Source organism: Limanda limanda, chromosome 21 (genome assembly GCF_963576545.1).
Source record: "Limanda limanda chromosome 21, fLimLim1.1, whole genome shotgun sequence".
Classification (NCBI taxonomy): domain Eukaryota; kingdom Metazoa; phylum Chordata; class Actinopteri; order Pleuronectiformes; family Pleuronectidae; genus Limanda; species Limanda limanda.
In genome coordinates this window covers 1696795-1712043 of record NC_083656.1, presented here as the reverse complement: position 1 = coordinate 1712043, position 15249 = coordinate 1696795, and the positions used below count along the sequence as shown (strand labels likewise).

Below are 15249 nucleotides of genomic sequence, written 5' to 3'. Positions count from 1 at the left end.
GAGGAATTATGAGCCTCTGACGAGCTGTTTGTTCAGGAAGAAGAATCCGTTCACGCTGACGTTCGTCTGTAGCTGTCGCTGCTTAAGCTCCTTCGTTTTATTTCTTTCATGATAAAGTGGCCGTGTCATCATTAGAGTTGCAAAGGGGTGGAAAGTTTCCAGTAAATTTCCGGACACTTTCTGGAAACTTTCCATGGGAAGTTAAGCTCGGGAATTTTGGGAATTTTGAAAAAAAAAAAACTACACAAATTAAACGCTGAGCAATAAAAACATCATTCAAAACTCTATTTTAAAGATGTATGGAACGTTGAGTTTCAACCCTCCACTGGTCATTCTTCCATCACATGCACAGATAACTCCCAGCATGCTTCACTCTACAGCAGGGCTACTGAGGCCTGCTGTAGAGTGCAGGACTAGTCAGGTAAGTTTCCATGATATTACTGGAGAAAATATATTAGCATGCTGATTGAGGATTGTTCATCTGTTCATCTAGACTATCTCCATTCATTTATCCATCAATTGTAAAATATGTTTACAGACGATTCCAATTGTTTGGCTAACTATTTATATCTCTGGCATTGCATTAGTGTTTTTTTACAAACTTTTTTCTCATCTTATTCTACAGAACAATGCCACGTGCACTCTCTCATGTGTGGAGACATTTCACCTCATCCAATGTAGAAGGAAAGGCTGTGTACATTTGCAAATACTGTGCAAAGACCTATGTTAAGAATGACACAACGATGCAGAAGCATATAGTCAAGTGCCCAAAGTTTCCTCAGGGCTCAAATCAGCCTATGACACAACAAAATGTTTATATTTATGTCTGTATATGACAAGGTAAATACAGTTAGTATAAATTACCCACAACATTTCCAGTTTATTCCTGTTAATTCCTGTTAATTCCCGTTAATTCCCGTTAATTCCCGTTAATTCCCATGGAAAGTTTCCAACTTTGAATATTCCCGGAATTTTGCAACCCTAGTCATCATAAGAAGTGAGCGGAGGAAACTTTGATCACGTCCTCAGATCCCCGGTCGGTTCCTTCCTCTGCTCTTCACCTGCAGACCTCATTTATCTTTCAGCAGCTCAGACCTCGGGGGGGGGGGCAGGTTCTCTGAGAGAGGGATGACTCAGACCTGGTACTGGAGGTAATCCTGGCTCCTCTGTACCAAAAATAGCCCGGACTGTCCTCCCCGGCTCCCCCCCCCATTCTGGTTTCGACACACTTGTCTTCACGCTGATGTTTCTAAGCTCCCATGAAACTCCTTCTCCTTCTCCCCCGAGAGTTTGTCCTCAACTTTTATCTCCACTTCTAAATTTGCCCTCTACATCGACTCCCACTTAGCCTCACCCCCCCCCCCCCCCCCCCCCCTTCTCTCTCCCGTCTCCTCCTGTCCTCCGCTCCTCCAAAGACCGAGGAGGTACTTTGGGGAGCGAGCGACCTTGGACTCACGTGGCGTGAAGGGCACAGACTCGCAGAGGGAACTGGGGGAAGGGAAGAGGAGAGAATTGATTTTCCAGTCGGAGAGAGAGGCCGACCGGTGAAGTCTGCCCTCGGGCTGCGGCCGGCCGCTGATGGGAAACGCCGGTCGGTCACATTAAGACTTGATGGGTTCTACGGGTTCTACGGGTTCTACAGGGTTTTAGTGGAACGCTGGAGGATTTGATGGATCAGGGAGGAATCTGAGGGATATGGATTTTTTAGGGGCCGATGATGAAACTGACAGTAAACGAATTCCGAAATATATGAGATTTTCTGCATCGTTTAAGAGAAAGAAAGACTCATATCGTGCATTTAGGTTTATGCATTTTCTTGTGATGGTTAAGGTTCGGGTTGGGGAATGAATTAAGCCAATTAATGTCCTCACTGTGTAGTGTGTGTGTTGTTATGTCTATTCCGCCCTCCATATATTGTTGTGTTACTTCAGACACTTATCTGACAAGTGTGTGTGTGTGTGTGTGTGTGTGTGTGTGTGTGTGTGTGTGTGTGTGTGTGTGTGTGTGTGTGTGTGTGTGTGTGTGTGTGTGTGTGTGTGTGTGTGTGTGTGTGTGTGTGTGTGTGTGTGTGTGTGTGTGTGTGTGTGTGTGTGTGTGACAGGATTTCAGACTAACTACCAGTTAATGGAGGACAGCTTGTCCAAATGGGGACAAATGCCACGTCCCCAGAGAGGGACTGTCTACATGACTGTGACCTGTTACAAAACGTGTGTGTGTGTGTGAGAGGGAGTTTATTTATATGAGTATATTTCTGTGCATGTGCGCAGTGCAGCCTCTGCTATTTTCCCTGAGACGGAGAAATAACACGACAATATACGGACGGTGGAATAGACACACACACACAACACACACACACACACACACACACACACACAACACACACACACACACAAACTGTAACATTGGCTGGCCGGCAGCCATGACAGATGGGGGAGTTTAGTGCACAGGAGTTGCCATGGAAACCATCATCAGCGCTACCCCGAGCTTCTCCGCTCTTAGTAAGCCCGAGACACACACAGACACGCACACGCACACAGACACACACACACTGCAGAGGTGGGCAGAACCACCGACCGAATCTGAACAAATCTGAACAAATGGAATCTGATTTTACGTTTGTTTCATATATTTTTCTCCTTGTTTACGTCCGTACACTCACGTCTTGTTGTTCTTCGATGCTGTGTGAACAGCTTCGTGAAGACATCGGATCTAGAATGAATTCTGAATCGAGCTCTGAGGCCTCGGAGTCGGAGTCTCAGTGTTTCATGACTTTTGTCCCAGGTTCAGACGAGAGAGACTCAAAGTGGAAGCTTCTGTGAACTCAGCAGTGATTTGCAGAAAATGGATTTGTTTACAAATGACACAGGCAGCAGTGATCAGTAACTGTGTCAGAGAGAAAGTGTGTCACAACAACAAAGAGGTGTGTGTGTGTGTGTGTGTGTGTGTGTGTCTGTGTGTGTGTGTGTCTGTGTGTGTGTGTGTGTGTGTTTACTGCTCTCCCCTCAGTCAGACAACAGTCGTCCTCTCGCTCCTCCTCCTCTCGTTTAGATCAAGTTACACTTTCCTCTCTCTCTCTCTCTCTCTCTCTCTCTCTCTCTCTCTCTCTCTCTCTCTCTCTCTCTCTCTCTCTCTCTCTCTCTCTCTCTCTCTCTCTCTCTCTCTCTCTCTCTCTCTCTCTCTCTCTCTGTTTCTTCTTCTCTCTGATTCCCGTCATCGATCCTGTTTAGGAGCGAATGAATCCGAGCAGCCGTTCGCCCTCAGACGCTCTAACTCCATGTGACAGCCGCTAAAAGCCAATCGGCTGCTGCGCCCGGCCTGGCGGCGCCATATGGATCCTTCCTTCAACGGCACGTCCGCCTCAGTCCGTCTGTTCTGCGTCTCAATATTCTGACTCTCTTTTCACTTCTCGTAATCCTGCACGGGCTCTTCATCATCATCATCATCAGGCTTTCTTACAAAACGAACGTTAATCCGGCTTCAACGCAGATCGTCTCTTCGATTCTCTGTCGGCCGCTTCGGACCTGAGATGATTTCCTCCTGCACTGAACAGACCTTTTCCTCCGGTGCGGTTCTTCCTTCAGACTCAGTCTCTGACACGAGCTTTTCAAAGTCCTGATGCTGATGATATATTACAACTTTATTCTCGTAAAATTAAGCATTTAGTCCTTTATTTTTTATACTTGCATTAAAATTTTAATGTAAAATTAAACCTTTATTCTCCTCGTCTCTAGATATGTTTTCCCTTTAAGTGACACTAATCATCTTATCCTCTATCCACAGTATAATTTCTCTCTTAGACATATTCATTCCCTTCCACAGTCATCCATCAACTATAATTCTCCTCGACAATATCATTTCCATGCACAATAGTTTTCATTATCTTAATACTACTGCACAGGGGAAATTGTATATGTGAGTCTGAGTTGGACAAGTGTGATTTATGACCCTGTGTGCGTGCGCGTGTGTGTTTGTGTGTGTGTGTGTTACTGTGATGTAAAGAATAATGAGGGTTTTGTGAGATTATGATGAACAAGTATGATTTATGGTGTAAACAGCCTCACACACATGCCACTAATGGATCCTTATGGTGTATTTTAAGCTTGTTAATTAAACCAACTAAATATAATGTTAAATTGTAATTGATTATTCTCTAAATGTTTGTTACTAAATGTCTGACGTCTTCCCTCCGCAGCGAGAAGAGGAAGCTGCAGGTGAACGTGTCCAGTCCCATCCAGTGCAGCATGAACGGCAGGAAGTGCACCATCATCGTGGAACCCAAGATCAACCAATCACAGCCGGACTTCACCAAGAGCCGCTCGGATTACATCCTGGCTGTTCCCGGCAACTGAGATCAGACAGTGACGGCCGATTCCAAAGCAGGCCCAGATGATGATGATGATGATGATGATGATGATGATGATTCACATCTTATTCGCTCCTCATGTTTTCTGCTGACAGTGCGTGACAGAGGAGATCGAACCTCAAACAGCAGAGTCGTGTCAAATCGGACGTGTTTTCTAGATTTCTATGCAATGCCGCGATGAAAAGGGAGCGTTAGCATCATGCTACATGCTAAATCTTATTAGCTAAACAGGTATAAAACATAATATGCACTGCTCTGTCTCTTTAAAATCCAAATTTAAAATGATTTGCTTTGTGCAATATTGAGTTTATTGTAGGTTGATTCTTTTCAGTTGAGGTGAGAGGAGATTAATCTGCAACTTGCATCATGGGAATAAAAATCCAAAAGGTTGAGCAGGAATGAAAAATCCCTGCGGCTCCGGATCAGAAGTGAAACCCCAGAAAATTAAATCCAAAGATATGAATGATTCTTAAACACCTGCTTTAATTGAGTTGTGGATTTTATTCTAAGGAATAATAATGTTAATTGACTTAACTGAAGACTTAATGAATGAACTTAATGAACCTGAAACCTCCGCTCTTAGTTTGTTAAATGTTTACAATCACGTGTGGGGATAACGAGTGAGAATCCAACAGCTGGTCAGTGACAGGATGTGTTGAGCACATCCGCGACATCGCAAACCTGCGACGTACAAAGTGCTAAAATCTGTTAATTTAAATCCTGCTTCTTATAATCTTTACTGCAATGTCTTTTTTAATATTCCCCACGAAAAAGTGTCTGCACAACTAATACTGAGTTATACTGTCCAGGGACAATATGAAGATTATAACCAAAGCATGACTTTCTACAGGAGGCTTCATGATCTCTAGAGCCTTGTTCTAGACACGGGTTCAGGATCAGTCCCGTTCGTGTCTCTTGTTGTTTTCGTGAGTGAACATAGTTCGGGGGGGTTCTCCTGGTGCTTGAACTACAGGTCAGGAACAAGACTCCGGATCTTCACCCATTGTCCTGTTAGCTGTCTCCGTGTCCAGTGAAAAGCTCTCGATGAATCTTCCTTCATCAGTGAGAAGTGTGAGTGTGATCGTGGGAGTGAGCTCCTTCAGTCTGTTCTACTTTACTCTAACGACAGGAGGACTTGTTGTGTGTTTGCTGAACCATCAGGAGACGTTGTCCTCGTGTCCTCTGGTCGCTGACGTGTCTGCGCTTAAACAATATGATCTTTTTCCAATCATCGCAGAAATATATACACTAGCATAGATGCTGAGGGGATGAAGACATCCGACTTCAAACTGTGAGAGATTCATTGATTCGTCGCCTGCTCATTCAAACTTTACTCAAAGTGGCCAAATTCAACACTTCACTTCTTTGGGTCCTTTACAACACACAAGCCAAGTTGTGTAGCTGATGTGTGGGTTTGATTTCTAGACGTGTGAGACACCGACAGACAGATTTGTGGAATTAGTAGAAAGATGTTCACACCTGAAAGTGTCTCAGCAACATTCATCCACATGCAGCCTCCGTAGCTTCCTCCCGTCTGACCTCCACGTCGACCTCAAAGGTCAAACGGGTTTAGGGTGCTGAGGAAGGTCATGTGACCTGATGGAAAGCTGCAGAACAGAAGCTTCATGGATTTAATGTTGAGATTATTTGAGACTTTAAAACCAGGACGTTTCTACCAACTACAGTTTCAAACCAACTGGGCAAACTGCTGATGAAGCTCATGGTCGACAGCTCCAGAACGCCACAGTAGTTATTCCTCTTTCTAGAACTTCCTTATTGACACTTCACTTGGCTCAGTGGCGAGATGACCTCGTGCTGTTGGTGGGTGAAGACTCTCTAACGGGATCATGGCTGTTTGGGGTAATTGGTGCGTTGGATTAAGGGAAGTGACATCAGGAGCGTTAATAGAGGGTTTTCCCTGCGGCTCTGGTGCAGTGGCGCTCGGTGCGTGAGGACGCCGCCGCTCTCTGCTGATCTCCCACAGGGCGCCACTGTTCAGCGCTCGTCATTAGGATGGACGCCATGTCTCTCCTCACTCCAGCGCTTCTCTCTCTTCTCTCGCGGTCGTAAAACGAGGGGGTTGGTGAACAAAGCCTCGCTCGGCCTTCTCTCCTCCTCGACTCCCTCTGCTTTCCTTCTCCTCCCACTCCCTCCCTCCCTCCCTCCTTTTCCACTTCCCTTCCCCTCTCCGATCCCTCGGCTCCTCGCCCGGCGCCGGCCTGCAGGGCAACGAAGGTTTTCCTGCTTTCTTTGTTTTTCTGCTGTTGTTATTTTATACCTCAGCCGTCCTGTGCCCAGGAGGCGTGCAAATGGAAAAGGAGAAAGCCCGAGCAACCAGACGAGTCCAACAAGAGGAGGATCAGGCAGAAACAAAAACCAGGGAGGAAAGAATAAGATGGATGAGGCAGAAATGTGGATCTAAACCCTGTTGAAATACATTTTCTGATTGTCAACAAATCACAAAACGACCAAAACCTACAACATTCTAGTTTGTTTACTCTCCTCTGAAATGTGTAGAATCAGGTTTAATTTATATATAATATTGAATAATTCTTAATTCGTCCGCTAAGCCAGTGACCGGAAGTTTCCTCAAGGGAATTTCTTCTAGTTTGCTCAGTTCAAGTCAAAGATGAACTTAGATTGGTGGTTGAAGGTCAAAGGGTGAAGGTCACGGTTCTTGTGAAGATGACATATCAGGAACACCCAACGTGTCAAAGGTCAAGTTCACGAACGTTCACTGAAGACTCTGGATTAACTGATTAGTTTTGAGTTGGTCACAGATCCACGGTGGAGGTCACGGTGGAGGTCGAGGTCACGGTGGAGGTCACGGTGGAGGTCACGTTGGAGGTCGAGGTCACGGTGGAGGTCACGGTGGCTTCACGTGTTTCAGCTTCTGGAACGTTGACACGTCTGGTGATGAAGTGTCTGCAGCCTGGAGCTCCACTGGCTTCTAGCTCAGTAAATCAAAGCTGTTTACTAAAGTACCTGTAACTATCACAGTAACTAGAACAGGAGGTATTGTAGGAACTATTTTCTTCAGCGTATTGATACATATTCAGTGCAATTTGGTTTTCCTCATTTATTATCAGCTTTAAGTGTGAAAATCCCTGTGGATCTAATCAAAAGAACATTCCTTCACTCTCACGTGTCCATGTCGGCCAAAGGGTTAAAAAACTCAAATCCCATTTTCCTTTCTGTAATTTATTCTGTGGCTTTAAGCAAAAATCTGTATATGTATTTGCACCGTTCATTCAGTATGTGCCTAAATTTATGTTAAGTTTATATTTTGAATATTTGTGTAATATTTCACTACTACGTCCCATAACTATACTGTAATATCCAGACCAAGTCTAAAGGGAACAGTTGTAATATTATTTTGTATAAATGCAGATCATGCATTCCACGATGATCCGTCAAGAAAAATATTTCATTAATCATTTTATCAATAAATTGATTTGCCTCACATGTTGAAATCATGTCTTTGTGTGTGTGTGTGTGTGTGTGTGTTTTGGTAAAATCCACATGAAGCATCTGGACTTGATGTGGTGCAGTGACTGGAGTGTGTTGACTCCACAGTTCCCAGAGGAAAGTCGTTCTCTCTAACGTGAGATGTGATGATATCTGAGTAGAAGCTCATCGTTAATCCAACCACTGAACAGCTGTTTCCCCCGGTGACGTCCAGACGTTTAAAACCTCTGCAGTCGCCATGGCAACGCCGCCTCCCAGCAGCTCTGTCAGCTGGTAAATCCACCGGCTGCTGCAGTGACTCAGACTGGACCCACGGACCTGGAGGTTAACTGAGTGGGGATCAATGGTCAGCGGGTGAAGTGACCTAGACGAGTCCACGTGGGAGGAGCTCGGTTTGTTTGGAGTAACGTCACTGATTCAACCTCAGGAACATCTCCACCCAGAAGGAAACTGAGACCACAGGGTTCAGGATGGGTGGGGGGGATGAAGATGAGAGGAGATCTAATTCAGTGGGATAACATAATATCAGTGGTGGGAAGTAACGAAGTAGAAATACTTTGTTACTGTACTTAAGTAGATTTTTCACATATCTGTACTTTACTTGAGTATTTCTTTTCCTGACGACTTTTTACTTTTACTTGTTACATTTGAAAAAAAATATGTGTACTTTCTACTTCTTACATTCTCAAACTGGCTCGTTACTTGAGCAGCGGAGGTTGGCGCAGCTCTCTCTCTCTCTCTCTCATCTAGGGTTCAAAATTTGTAAAATTAGACATTATATTCATATTGTTGTTATAATTTTTCAGTCAGTTGAGATAAATCTTGAGGAGAAACATTTTGGGTTGTTTTGTGTCTGTATAGGACTACTATAAAAAGCACTTTGCATTTTTAATTTTGGTACTTGTACTTTTACTTTTGATACTTAAGTACATTTCAACACCAGATACTTTTGATACTTAAGTACTTTTAATATGAGCTACTTTAAGACTTTTACTCAAGTCATTTTCTGACGGGTGACTTTTACTTTTACCGAAGTGACTTTCAGGTAAGATGTCTGTACTTTTACTCAAGTATGGCTTTCAAGTACTTTATACACCACTGCATAATATAAGATAAGGAAAAGCAACATATGATACAATAAGTTTTGATTGTATATGGTAAGATCTGATAAAATATGATGAGATACAATAAGATAACACTGGCACAGCAGATGTCAGTGTGGTTCAACTGTGGTGAACTTGTGCGAGATCATAACTACACCGACAGTCGCCTTCGATCCAATCTGCACAAAGTGTCTCACACTGAGATATATCACTCTTCTGAGACCACAGGGTTCAGGACGGGTGGGGTGGATGAAGATGAGAGATCTGGTGAGATCAGGTACAATTCAATAAGATACGATAAAGAATGATAACATAATATAAGATAAGATAAGGTAAAGCAGCATACGATACAATAAGTTTCTATATGATAAGAGGCGATAAGATAAAATATGATTAGATACAATGAGATAACACTGACACAGTAGATGTGGTTTTGTCTGAAGTTCAAATGCGGTGAAACTGGTGACCTGATAAATTTGCTATAAGTCATTTCACCCCGTTTTTAAAACAACAAATAAACCAGAGTCCCTCAGTGGAGATCATAACTACACCACCAGTCGCCTTAGATCCAATCTGCACAAAGTGGCTCACACTGAGATTTATGACTCTTCTCAATATCTTTGATTTCTTTCATCGAGATCCATGAATTAGAAAATTGTTTGACAAATCTCACAATGAGAAAGAAAAGTCCTGGATCCCTAAAATAAACTCAGAAGTAATGTTTGAGAATAACTGGACAATCGAAGGCAGAACCGACGCAGAGACTCTGGAGTCCTTTGAGTTGTCGGGTCACAGGAAGTTCTGTTTTCACAATGTGATGAACGTCCAGAGTCATGAACACAGGGTTGAGGGTTTGATTCCCAGGTCAGGGATGAATCTGGGTAACAACTGGAGATAAAAAAAGAAGACGAGTGACGACCTTGAACGATCGGTGCATTTTTATTTTTCCATCACAGTACAAAAATAAATTAAAATAAGCAGAAACCAACTGAAAAAAAATTGTTTCAATTACAGCAACGGCTTTTTTGTCTTTTTCAAAAAGAAAATGTTTTTTTTATTGAAGAGCCTCGACGCCCCGCCCCCTCGCCCCGCCCCCTCGCCCCCACCCACGCAAAAATCAAAGTCCTCGTACCCGTGTGGCTGGTGAATGCTTCATGTCACACATTCCTCTGTACAAATAAAACGATGCCTCACACACACACACACACACACACACACACACACACACACACACACACACACACACACACACACACTCACTCAGTCTCACTCACATGCAGTCGTTGAATGTCTCGTTTTGAAGTTTTTAACCACGGTTTCATTTTTTATCTACAAATTATGCAACAAGATACAGAAAAGAATTTGACAGAAATCTTAATCTTATCACTTGAGTCTTTTTTTTCTCCACCTTTGATCAGCTTTTAACAAAGTATTTTCTCAAACATCGACTCGATGATTCGGGACCGAATGGCACGTTTCCAGTGAGTCGGGGGGGCAGAGTGTGGACAGAGGGGGGGAGAGGATTCAGGGTTTCAGGTTTGAGACCCCCCTTCCCCCCCGATGCCCCTGCTTCTTCTCTGCCAGAGGGAAACCCCGTCCAAGGTGCACCTCCCTCTCTTGTGCCGGTGCAAACACTCCACAGGGTTCCACCGGGTTCCACTGGGTTCCACATGGTCCCACTTCGTTCCACAGGGTTCCATTGGGTTCCACGGGGTTTCACGGGGTTCCACGGGTTCCACGGGTTCCACAGGGTTCCACTGGGTTCCACAGGGTTCCACAGGCATCCACATGGTTCCACTGGGTTCCACAGGGTTACACATGGTCCCACTTCGTTCCACCGGGTTCCACCGGGTTGCACCGGGTTCCACTGGGTTCCACCGGGTCCCACTTCGTTCCAGCGGGTTCCACCGGGTTCCACCAGGTTCCACCGGGTTCCACAGGGTTCCATTGGGTTCCACTGGGTTCCACAGGGTTCCATTGGGTTCCACTTCGTTCCACCGGGTTCCACAGGGTTCCACTGGGTTCCACCGGGTTCCACCGGGTTCCACAGGGTTCCACTGGGTTCCACATGGTTCCACCAGGTTCCACAGGGTTCCACCGGGTCCCACTTCGTTCCACCGGGTTCCACAGGGTTCCACTGGGTTCCACTGGGTTCCACAGCAGAACGACCACAGTGACCATCACAGCTGATTCACAGCAGCAGCAGCAGCAGAGACCTTTCATTCTCCAGGAGCACTTTCATAATGTGCCCTCTGTTGGCACCACCAATCATTTTTGCATTTTAAGATTTGGATTTTCCAAACACTGCCAAAGGAATTGAGTAATTCTAAATATATATATATACGTTAAGATAAGAAGTGGGAAGCTGTGAAGGTCGTTCCTCTCACACCGTGGCTGCTCCAGTGATTGCAGGACAGCGAGGAGCAGCGGAGCAGCGTCTTCTCTCTTATTCCAGTAAAGTGTCTCAGTTGTTCTGCATGCTCTCTGTTTGGTTGCCATGGCGTCGCTATCCACCCCCCCCCCCCCCCCCCACAGCTCTCTGATTAACAATGTGATTTTTGCAGATGTGTGGTGGCCTGGTCTCCTGCAGCCTGCAGACGGATGTTCTCCCCAGGATGAGTCGTGCTCCTCTGCAGTGAAGGAGCTGATTCCCCCCGCGGCCTCACCCCCCCGATATGTTTCCAGAGCGTTTGTTGAGCAGAAGGTCGGCGACCTGTTGACCTCGGTGACGTCACTTTGGTGATGGTCAGATTTGACCTTGGTTTTGATCTTAGAGCTTTTACTAATTAGATATTCACTGATAAAAACCCCTGTGACATTCATTTGCATAAACCAGATCAATCTTCATTCCCACCAAAGATAAGCACAGTGTCTACACCAGCGACCCCCCCCACCCCCCGCACCCCCCCAAGTCCCTCGTCATGATCCTTCTATTACATTTAATGTGCCTAAATAATAAATACGTGAATGGCAATAAATTAGGTGTCAGTAAGTCGTTACACGCACATGAAAATCCATCCCATCAGTCAACTGCTCCATGTCCACAGTGTCTCAGAGCGCTCTGCGGGATTCTCATCAAAGATATGGCACTGTTTTAACATTTCTCTATGCTGAATCATAAGCACAAAATCAAACATCATTCCAAAGTGGTTGCAACACAACCTATCGACAAAAGTACAAAAAGAGTTTCCCTGGTAAAGGCGTTACCTATCTTAGCAAGCAGAGCTAAATCAACTAGTGTCACTTTGTTCACAGCATTCTCTAATGCAGATGCAGTTGGTTTATGAATCAAGTAAAAACAAGGAAAGTAACAATTGCTCCTGCTCTCCCAGAAACTCTGTAAAGTTGCATGGCACACGTGCAAAACATTACAATTCTAAGTAAAAAAAATGAAACGAAAAATGAAATAAAACTTCCAGAAAAAGCAATAAATAAGCCTCCAGGGGTTCGAGCCTCTGGGGAGTAAAACATCCACTAACTTGTTTTAATTTTTTTTCTAGATGAAAATAAAGTCTGAACACACGCAGTCTGACCTCACGTCCTCGGGTTGTTGTCTTTTTGTTTTTTATCAAAAGTCCCACAATGCAATGCTTGATTAGTGTCCATCCTGTGAAACGTCCTGCTGCAGAGCCACAAACAGGAACATGGATCCAGCATGGACGCTCGCTGCTGACCTCCCGACCTCCTGACCTCCTGACCTCCTGATCCGCTGCAGCACAAAGTGTCCCTCGTGTCGGGTTCGGCAGCCAGGGGTACCGGTTCATCCGTGATGCGTGAGGAGAGTGAGTCAGAAGGTCAGAAGGTCAGAAGGTCACTGGCAGGCGGCCGCAGCTTCGTCCCGTCCACATTCATCGCTGTAGATGTTCGCTTCCCTTTCCAATGTTCTGCTTTTTTGTCTTTTTGTCTGAATTGTTTTTTAAGGTTTTCAGTATTTCATATAGATATATATCTGTACATTAGCAAAGGATTTACTCAAGTCTGGCATTTTTCTTTCCTTTATGTATCATTGCCAAAAAAGCTTTCACTCTCGGGTTTAGAGAAAATCCATCCTCAGCTCATTTGAAAATAGAATTTGTCCTCGATCATTACAGACAAACGTCGCAGCTTTAACTGTTGAAACCTTGAGAAACTTTTATCCTCAAACACAAACGTGTGAAATAAACTCAAAATCTGATTCGATACAAAGATGTTACAAATATCAAATATTCTCCAGATTCGTTTCGTTCTGCTGTAGTTTTTTGACAATAATAAATAAATAGAATCACAAATAATCTTTTAAACTCGTCAAAATGCCAGACTGGAATAGGCCCCACCCACCCCCTGCCCCCCCGGCATCCCCTCACCGGTCCAGGCCGATGAGCAGGCGGCTCCTCTCCTCCTCTTTCTGGCTCTCGTTCTTCAGGTCAGCGAACACCTGAGTGAAGTAGTGCGGGTCCGAGTTGATCTGCAGCATCTTGGCGCTCATCAGGTTGATGATGGAGAGGCAGCGGTCCCAGAAGGTTTCCTTGGAGCTCTCCACCAGGAAGGGCTTGAGCGGGTAGGAGATCTCGTTGCCCATGTAGGAGTAGGACAGGTAGAGGCAGGTGAGCAGCACGGCCTGCAGCTCGTGCTCCGTGGCCACCTCGGAGGAGACCACGTCGCGGCACAGCATGTAGACGAAGACCACGTTGGCCGGGGTGATGAAGCCCTGGTCCTGCCAGCCCTGCAGCAGGAGGGAGCGGTCCACGCTGCGCAGCCACAGCACCGGGTCGGTGGGCGACAGGTGCTTCAGCCGGTAGCAGCGCCGGCACAGGAACTCCCCGAGGCAGCGCAGCAGCTCGCTGGTGGAGGCCTGGACGATCACCCGCTTGGGGGTCCCGGGGACCACGTTGGAGTTGGTCAGAGGAGCCTTCTTCACGGACGACACCGTGTTGTTGGAGTTCTTGGTGACGGCCGGGGTGGTCTGGTCCTGGGTGAAGGTGGACAGGTTTGCACAGGACTGAGACTTCTTCAGGTTCTCATTGTTCAGCTGGGTGACGTTGTTCTGGTTGGTGCCGTTGGGCTGCACCTTCTTGGATCCTTTCTTCTTGGCCGACACGGCGACGATCCGCTTCCAGGGCAGCACGTTGATGAGCGAGTGGCGCTTCAGGTTCTTGTCTTTGGCGTTCTTGCTGTTCTGCACCGCCGTGTAGTGACCCACGGTGGCCGACCCATCCTCGAAGAGGGCCGCCTTCCGGTAGCTGGGTGATAGAGACAGCACGGTTCCCATGGTGACTGCGGGGGGGCGTCCAGGGGCTTTAGCCGCTCTGGGTCAGAGGAGCGTCTGCCAGGGGGGGGGTGCTGAGGGTCTCAGAGCTTCTGGGAGACGAGGGTCCCGGGCTACAGGCGGCCGCTGGGCATCTAGAGCCTTGAGGGAGAGGTCCTCTGCTGCGGCTCAGCTCTTTGTGTGCGACTCCAGATGGAAGCTGCTGGAAACAGAGAAGATCAATAATCAGAAAATAATTGGTTGAGGGTCGATTTGCTTTAAATTATCCACGTCTACAAAAACCTACTGATCTGATAGAAGGTCTGTAATTATTCAGCTTACATCAGATACTATCAGGTCTGTAATGTTCTGGTGAACGTGGGTCTGAGAGGTTTATCTGACGGGACCTCAGGATTATTAGCACTATTGATTTGACTCAGTAAGTGGTGGAATGGATCAGCCTGCTGCCTGGCTCATGGGCTACTAATCCAAACAGTAAAGATCCCCCCCCCCCCCCCCCCCATGTGCAGCGAATGTTAAGAGACACTAATCCTCCTCGCTGTGGAAACATGTCCTATTGGAGGTTTTATTCATCTGCAGTGAAGAGCACATGGAGAAACATCCGAATATCTGTGTTCTGTCTGGAGTCGTGCATCAGATTCTGAGGATTTCTGCAGCACATTCGACTGCAGCTGGATTCTATATGATCCATCCATGGACATTTCATAAGGAGAGATTCATATTTCATGGGCAATGGCCGACGAGTCGCACTGAGCCATGCGCCACAGCTTCGCACTAAAATGGAAGACCGAAACGTAAACAGCATCAGAATCCGGTGAAGGTCGCGCTGGGTGTTTTCAAGACTCGGTGCATTTTAAAGCACAGAGCCAAGGTCGTTTCATTCAGCTCCGTTAAAACCAGAGAAACAGAACAGATTCGTGTTTTTATTCGTCTTTGAACGACGTGTTTTTCTTTCCTCGCTGCAGTGAAAACGCAGCGGATGCATCGACTTTGCGCAGCGTCCGATCTGCTCCGTCCTTCGTTCCAGCAGCTCGCCATCAATCTGGTGATTTACTGCTCAGATTGAGGAG

General features: G+C 46.0%; 2 protein-coding genes across 5 annotated transcripts in view; one reads left to right on the top strand and one right to left on the bottom strand.

The window, feature by feature from the left end:
• myo1d (myosin 1D) overlaps positions 1 to 7828 on the top strand; it is an 87812-nt gene extending 79984 nt beyond the window's left edge. Inside the window, exons 22-23 of one of the 4 annotated variants that reach the window (XR_009683274.1) lie at positions 4193 to 7162; positions 7211 to 7828. Coding sequence is in view for 1 of the 4 variants with exons in the window: in XM_061094399.1 (XP_060950382.1) it covers positions 4193 to 4349 (157 nt within the window). In the remaining 3 variants the exon portion in view is untranslated. The other 3 variants (XR_009683275.1, XR_009683273.1, XM_061094399.1) reach the window with 3 other exon arrangements.
• A 5445-nt stretch (positions 7829 to 13273) lies between these two features.
• cdk5r1b (cyclin dependent kinase 5, regulatory subunit 1b (p35)) lies at positions 13274 to 14182 on the bottom strand. The gene has a single exon (XM_061095513.1). It carries the CDS (start codon positions 14180 to 14182, stop codon positions 13274 to 13276), a length of 909 nt encoding a protein of 302 aa, XP_060951496.1.
• Between the last annotated feature and the right edge of the window lie 1067 nt (positions 14183 to 15249).

What these genes read in the sequence shown, in the direction of transcription:
- cdk5r1b (XM_061095513.1), bottom strand. Translation starts at nt 14,182, where the DNA reads ATGGGAACCGTGCTGTCTCTATCACCCAGCTACCGGAAGGCGGCCCTC.